General features: G+C 42.8%; 1 protein-coding gene across 2 annotated transcripts in view; it reads right to left on the minus strand.

The window, feature by feature from the left end:
- Positions 1 to 7,500, minus strand: part of si:ch73-103b11.2 (repetitive organellar protein) — a 72,569-nt gene that overhangs the window by 12,743 nt on the left and 52,326 nt on the right. For both annotated transcript variants that reach the window (XM_060869460.1, XM_060869461.1), the window contains exons 17-20: positions 2,526 to 6,320; positions 626 to 773; positions 280 to 385; positions 1 to 126 (exon numbers count right to left, since the gene is read on the minus strand). The exon at positions 1 to 126 is cut by the window's left edge and continues 34 nt beyond it. In XM_060869460.1, the coding sequence (XP_060725443.1) occupies positions 1 to 126; positions 280 to 385; positions 626 to 773; positions 2,526 to 6,320 (4,175 nt within the window). The remainder of the gene's footprint in view (positions 127 to 279; positions 386 to 625; positions 774 to 2,525; positions 6,321 to 7,500) is intronic.

Consider the following 7,500-nt stretch of genomic DNA (forward strand, 5'->3'; position numbering starts at 1 on the left):
TGACACTGCTGCAGTGCCTGTCTCTCAGCCTCTAGTGCCTGAGCGAGGTGTGTGTTCTCCAGACATTTCTGAGAGTACTGCTCTGATAACACCTCCAGCTCACGGTGGATTGACTGTAAGTCCTCTCTATACACACACACAAAAGCACAAGCAAGACAAACACACAAATGTACAAAGAGAAACACAAACACACAAAAATGACACATATCTTTACTGTATAGCTGAAACTGAAGAATTGTTTTTATCAGAGGGGAAAATATACATCCTGTGTGTACTCACTCGTACTGCATGCGCAGTTGTTCAATGTCTGCGTTGACTCCACTCAGCTGTGCTCGCTGTGTTTTCTCCAATTCTTCACGATGAGCATTTTTCATTGCCTCAATCGCTACACACACACACACACACACACACACACACACACACACAAAACTAGTTATAACACCACTTACTAAAGGTCTTACTGTGACATCTATAAAGTATAAAATGATCATGTGAGTAATCATCGATGTGGTCACGTTTTCTGAGGAGTCTCCAGTGTGAGCGCTGTCTAACATTCAGAGTGAAGCAGAACTTGTAGTGGAATAAAACACTTTCGTTCTTTCTAGTTCTAGTTGTTAATGATTACCAGCAATGGTGGCATTCGTCTCTTCCTCCAGCAGTCTCTCTCTCTCCTCCAGCAGTTTGTTAATCTCACGTTGATGCTGACGCTGAAGATCCTCAATCACCTTCTGATGAGTTTCCTCCATCGCTGTAAACCCACGCTCACATGTCTCCTACAAGAACATACACACACCTTTATACACACATGTATACACTAGTAAACAATCGATTATAATAAAATGATACTAACCATTCGATATATATTATTACGGTCACTGTTTTATATTGGGAGGAAGCGTCATTTTAGGGAAGTTCTATTCATTTAGAAATAAAGTTCATTCAGCAGGACAGCTGAGTTTTTCTCTCTCAGTAGAATCGCTCAAAACTTTCACTTAATCAAAGAACAATTATGTAGAAATCTACACATTTACTAAATAACCACAAGGTAAACAACTGGCTGTGATTAAACTGTTTATCATCATCGAGAGCTAATTTCAGAAGTGTGAATTCTTCATTTCTGAGCACATAATTTATTTAATTGTATTAAATAAGATTTTTAGAGGGGGCACGGTGGCTTAGTGGTTAGCACGTTCGCCTCACACCTCCAGGGTCGGGGTTCGATTCTCGCCTCCACCTTGTGTGTGTGGAGTTTGCATGTTCTCCCCGTGCCTCGGGGGTTTCCTCCGGGTACTCCGGTTTCCTCCCCCGGTCCAAAGACATGCATGGTAGGTTGATTGGTATCTCTGGAAAAATTGTCCCTAGTGTGTGATTGCGTGAGTGAATGAGAGTGTGTGTGTGCCCTGTGATGGGTTGACACTCCGTCCAGGGTGTATCCTGCCTTGATGCCCGATGACGCCTGAGATAGGCACAGGCTCCCCGTGACCCGAGGTAGTTCGGATAAGCGGTAGAAGATGAATAAGTGAATGAAGATTTTTAGATAAATTAGATTTTTGATGTCAGCCTAAAAATGCAAGTTGTGGTAATGTTTATATTCTACAATTATTCTATTTAAAGTTAAAACTTTTTTTTGAATGTAATCACACTACAGTTTGTAAATTTAGTGATACTATTGCTTATACAATAACTACTATCCAATATTGACATTTGTCGGCCATACCCTGAGTTAATCTTCCACAACCCCAACCTATTAGTAGTAGTAGTAATAAAAGTAGGATGTCGAAGACAGTGCAGCATGCAGTTTGGTGTCGTGTCCAGAGCTGAGAAAATATTTTTTATATGTTATGTATATATATATTTACACATCGTCGCTGTCAGACGGAATCCTCGTATCTCCAAAACCGTTATTTTTCAGGAAATTAAAAAAAACGCGTACCTTATCTGCAGTACACAGGGTTTAGTCCGCGTTGCAGTGGATTGTCTTGCGCTAAATTCCTGTCCTCAGACGAGCACCAGAACTAGCGGGGGTCAAGATTTTTTTTTCTTTGAGCCCAGTGTTTTGAAGACATTTACCTCAGAAGACGTGTTGATTCGTTGCGACTCTTCTTGAGGAGAAATATGCTGCGAAGCTCTCCCACGGAGTGAGGAAGAGGTGGACAGTTGAAGTGTCCAATGGAGTTATGAGATTTGCGCTCAAGCTATTTTCAAGACTTTAGATTGGTTAATAACTTGTAAAAATAACAGACCCACGTGGGGACTGACCAATAGCATCGATATGTGAAAAAATATGAAAGTGAACAAATTTGGACATACGAGGTTTCCGCCCGACAGCGACGATATATTGGTTATCTTGAAGAATTTATACATAAATTTTATATTTGCAACCGACTGAAAAAAACGTCTCTCATTTGATCAGCTACCTTTTACTGCTCAATACAACACAATGAAATAAAACTATGCAGGTGATGCAACCTACACAAATCGTCTACATTCAGGTGACTTGTTTAAAGTGATATTATGACTGTGACCTTAAGACTGTCGAAGTCTTTCTGGTACTTTTCTCGCAGACTGGCCATGTCTCCATCTGGTGGTTTGTTCTCCAGTTCATCACGCATGTTCATCATCTGCAACTCCAGCTCCTGCACACGACTTCTCAGCAGTGACATTGAGTCTGTGCTCACCTCCTGTTCATGCCCTTTCCCCTCCTCAAAATGGCCCTCAACTAGTGCCTCTGCTGTAGAAGGACGATGTGTATCATCTGCTATTGTCTCTAATCTCTCTCCGAGAGTGCGAATAGTTTGACTGTACCGGTCGTGAAGTTTCTGAATTTCTTCCTGATGTACATTTTCAAGTTCCTGAACCTTCCCACGGAGTTCATGCTCCAGCTTGCATATGTGTTCATTGTGCATTAACTCTGCTCCCTCAACTTCTTGCAGCAGTTTTTCGAGCTTTTGTTGTGTGTTTTCTGCATGTTCGATCAACGCTTGCTCACTGGTTGCTCGATCCTGCTTTGCTCGACCAAATTCTTCTGCATGCATTCTTTTCATCTCCTGTATCTCCCTCTGGAATGCCTCTTCCATTTGCACAATCTGCTCCTGCTGCCTGCCCATCTCTTTAAGCTGCTTTGCTGCCTCCTCTCGTAGAGTTTCATTTTCCTCCTGAATAGAGTTTATTGTCTTGAAGTAATGAATCCGTTCATCTTCTAGGCTACTTTGGAAACGCTGGTGGATGGCTGCTACATGCTGGGCATGCTCCTGGACCAAAGTGGCCATATTGTGGCTGGTCTCCTGGCAGAGTGAAAGCTCCCTCTCATGTTCAGCTCTTAGTCGACAGGCAACATATGCTACCTGCACTTGAATCAGAGCCTCATGCATGCTGAGAGTCTTGTACATGCTGGTGTCTCTAGGTCCTAAAACTGCTTGGATTTGACCTGGAAGTCCACAAAGGACAGAGCTGTTATCTTCCTCACATGCCTTTTCCAGCTGTTCAGACAAGTGGTAAAGGACCTTGGCTTGTCCCTTTAGCTCAGTAATGAGACTCTCTTGCCTAGTATCCAGCGATGCCACTGATTCCGTGACACACAAACACATGATTCCAGCTAAGTGTCTTTCTATTATTTCTTGAGCAAGAGTGTGAGCTTCCTCCCTCTCTATCTGCTGTGCATAAGGGGCAAGTTCAGGAGGGTTGATGTCAGAAAGAGTGTTCTCTGTAACAGTATTCATTTTATCACCAACATCTTGGGCAACATTGTTGGTGTTGAGAGGCATAGCTGCTTCGCTCATAGCTATATCCCTTTGCTGTAAGATCTCTTTTACCTTGACCAAGTCTCTTTGAAGTTCTGCAAACTTGTCTTGGTAAGAGTGCTTTAAGTTCTGAAGGCAGTATGCAAGTTCAGCATTAATACAAGCATTGTGAATTGTATTTTGAGCAAAAACACTATTATCAGGTGTCTGCAAATTGTCTGTACTAAAGGTATTAGCTTGGTGGAGCTCATGTTTTAGCTCATTTATCAGAATATTCTGTAATTTTAGTTTCCTCATCAGAATGTCTGTGTAAATTACAGAAAGGCAATCCTGGTGGTTCATGGTAACCTGTTGGGATTCTTTATTTATCTCACTAAGACTTTGCATTAGTTCTGATTTGGGATCTTGAAGAGAAAATGCCATTTTCTCCAAAACAGTCCCTTCAAAGGCTAACATTCTTGCAAGAACCTTTACTTCACTTTTATCCATCTGTGTCTTGGCATCACTCTGACAGGTAAGTGACTCTTTGTATCGTGCTGCAACTTGCCTAATGTGTAAGGATGCATTAACCAAGTCTTTCTCAATCTCAGCTAAGGTGAGAACCTGTGCTTGTGCTATTCCTTCTTCATGCTGACTGTTAAGAATCCCCCTAACCCTAACCCTGCATGACTCCACAAAAGCTAGAGCTTTTCTGTAATCTTCATTGTTGATACTATCCTGTACAATGTCACCCAAGCAAGAGTAGAATTTAACATCTGGTTCATACTGGTCTGGTTCAGCAGGGGTATCATCACAGCATACTTCCATCAAACCTTTGTTGCCAAGCTGCCCGTCTTCATTTTGCTTCTTTGATGTGATATCTCTAAGCTTCTCTTCTGTGGCCTGGAGCCTTGACTCCAGCCCATGGATGATGGACAAAAATTTTTCTGTATCACTGCAGTACTGAAATGTGTTGTCAGTGACTAAGCTGATATCCTGGGACAAGTCCTGGATGGTGTCATCAGTGAGGTTCAGGCTTGTTTCTGTTACAAGGTCTTGATGCTCCCCTTGAGTAAAATCCAGGTATGTGTTATCTGGATGAATCCTTTCGATTCTCTGCGATTGGTGGTACTTTTGGCACTGAATGTTGGAGAAGCGGATCCTCTGCCGTTTGGCAAAGGACACTTCTGTCTCAGAGCTACTTCTTGCGAGAGTTAAAGAGGAAGTGGTAGAAAAGGATATATCATGATCTGCTTGTTTTTCTAATGCGTCAAGGACATCCTCCTGAGATCCACATCGCTCCATTCTAAGGTTTGCGTACCCCAAACGCAAAGCATTGAGATGCTCTTCCAGTTCAGATATTCGGTCCTCTGCTACCACCAGCTTCACCTGCAACTCTTGCTCCACCTCTCTAGGTCCAATCTGACTAAGAAGTTCGTCCTTTGCCTTCAAACGTTGTTCAGTGTCCTCCAGGCTGCTACCTAAAGCAGCCATCTTGACAAGGGCTTCATTCATATCCTGGTCTTTTTGTCTCATCAGCTTCTCATATCTCTCCTTTGTCTGTCGCACTTCCTCCTCCTTCTCTTGCAAAACAGAAGTGATTCTTGCAAACTCCTGTGAAACCCGCTCATACGAGCTTTCCAAAGAGTAGTAGTCTGTCTCTTCTGTTTTTAGCTGTGCCTGTAGTTTTCCTACCTCCCTGTCTGCCTCTGCAATCTGATTAACCAATTCCTGGCAGCGACATGTAAGGTGATCTCTCTCATCTTCCAGCCTTCTCACACTTTCCCGAAGGTTCTCAATCACATCTGCCTGTTCATTCAGAACCTGCTGCAAACGTAGCATCTCTTCCCTGACTTCTGATTCAACTCGATCTCCCGCACCACATCTGAGGAGAGTTTCTACTTGGTCCTGAGCTTCCTGAAGTTGCTCTTCAGCTTTGAGTCTCTTTTCCTCAGACTCTGCAATCCTACGACTCAATCCTTGTCGCTCCCGCTCATGCTTTTCCTCCAGGCAACGGTGCTCTTTCTTTTCCCGCTCCTCTCTTAGGGCCTGTGCCTCCTCTGTTGCAATAAGACATCTAGTAACCTCATTTAGCTTCTCCTGCAGCTTTTGCACTTCCTTGTGCTGATCCCGTTGCAAGGCCTGCTGTCTCTCCAATAGTCTTAGCGCCTGGGTCTTTTCTAACAAACTTGCCTCCACATCCCGGAGGCGTTCCTCACTGTCCCGTAATTGTGCTCGTAGGGTTTTCTCATTGGAAATCCACTCCTCTTCACGCTCATGGCAACGACTCTGTTCCAGCTTCAGCTCGCTGCGCATGCGAGCCACTGCTTGCTCACTTGCTACAATTTCAGCCATTGCAGATACAAGTTTTGCCTGCAGAGCCTCAATTTCCACCTCATGATGCCCAATCAAATCCTGTGCTTCACTGTAGCTCCGTCTCAGGCTGTTGACCTGCTGATTAGCTAGATCATGCTTCCGTCTTTGAGCTTCCAGCTCTGTCTTAAGTTCCTTGTTCAGCTTGCTGATGCGCTGCCATGGCACTCGGTGAGATGTGGAAGAAGATGTAGAATCGGATGAAGGTTGTCCTGGTTCACTGGTACACTTTAAAGAGAAATCAGTGGTTAATGGTACTTATGCTCAAATCCCAAAACGCTTGGGATCTCCATCTCTGGGGCTTCTTCTGGGAATTTCAGGATTTGACTAATCAACCTTTTAAACTCTTTAAGCTTTCTGCAGTGCTTTTTCTAAGTCATGAGATGAAAATAAAATGGGTGCTTCAAGGTATAAAAAAAAAAAAATGATTGTGGTGAAATAATTAAAAGTGGGGTCTCCGTTGTTTGAAAGCCAATGTTGACATTTGAAAATCACCAAAACAAACACGCCCCTAACCCAAATGGGTCCCACCCCTGTATCGATAGCTCCGCCCACACATACATACGTAACCCAGGCAACTAATGGAAAGAAATGTGTCTTTAACATAGCTGAAGGGAAGAACAATACGATTGTAGATAAACAAACAAGCAAAAATGACACACAAACATAATCATGTAAAGGACAAAGGCATATATTAGTTCTGTGTAACAAAGTAAAACCAACGTTACTCACCTATCGAGAAGGAAAAAAGCGCCTCGGCGTCTTAAGTAAAGTTGGTCACATATTCACAGATTGGAGTTTCCCGAGTCAATAACTCCTGAGCTAAACACTGTTACTACACAAAACACGGTTGTAGCTGCGTCTCTACATTACTACGATAGAAAAGAGGTGTTATTTGTGTAGTAACAGTGTTTAGCTCAGGAGTTATTGACTCAGGAAACTCCAATCTGTGAATATGTGACCAACTTCCTGCTCCTTCAGTTCTCTCCAGCGCTGGAAAGCTGATCCTATATTAACACGTCCTACTTCTTACCTTATCGTAAGTCTTTCTTCTCTTTCTTTCTTTGTTTTTATCCTCCATGTCAATGTTAAAACCGCTTTCTGCTAATGTCACACATGCGCACTGAACACTCTCTCCGCCCATATTGACAAGACACGCCCCTTTCTGCTCATTGGCTATACATTTGTTTTGTGTTTGTTTTTTTGGCGGCTCAACGCACTTTTCTGAAGCATTTCTCAAACATCGGAGACCCCACTTTTAAGACTAAATAATGTGCTCTTTAAAAGTGCACAGAAACAAAACAAAACAAAGTAAAATAAAAAATACTATATATATTGAGAGAGAGAGAGAGAGAGAGAGCACCCAGTGAAAAAGTTATATAAGAAGTATAGACTATTAAAAAAGCAA

Source organism: Tachysurus vachellii, chromosome 5 (assembly GCF_030014155.1).
Source record: "Tachysurus vachellii isolate PV-2020 chromosome 5, HZAU_Pvac_v1, whole genome shotgun sequence".
Taxonomy (NCBI): Eukaryota; Metazoa; Chordata; class Actinopteri; order Siluriformes; family Bagridae; genus Tachysurus; species Tachysurus vachellii.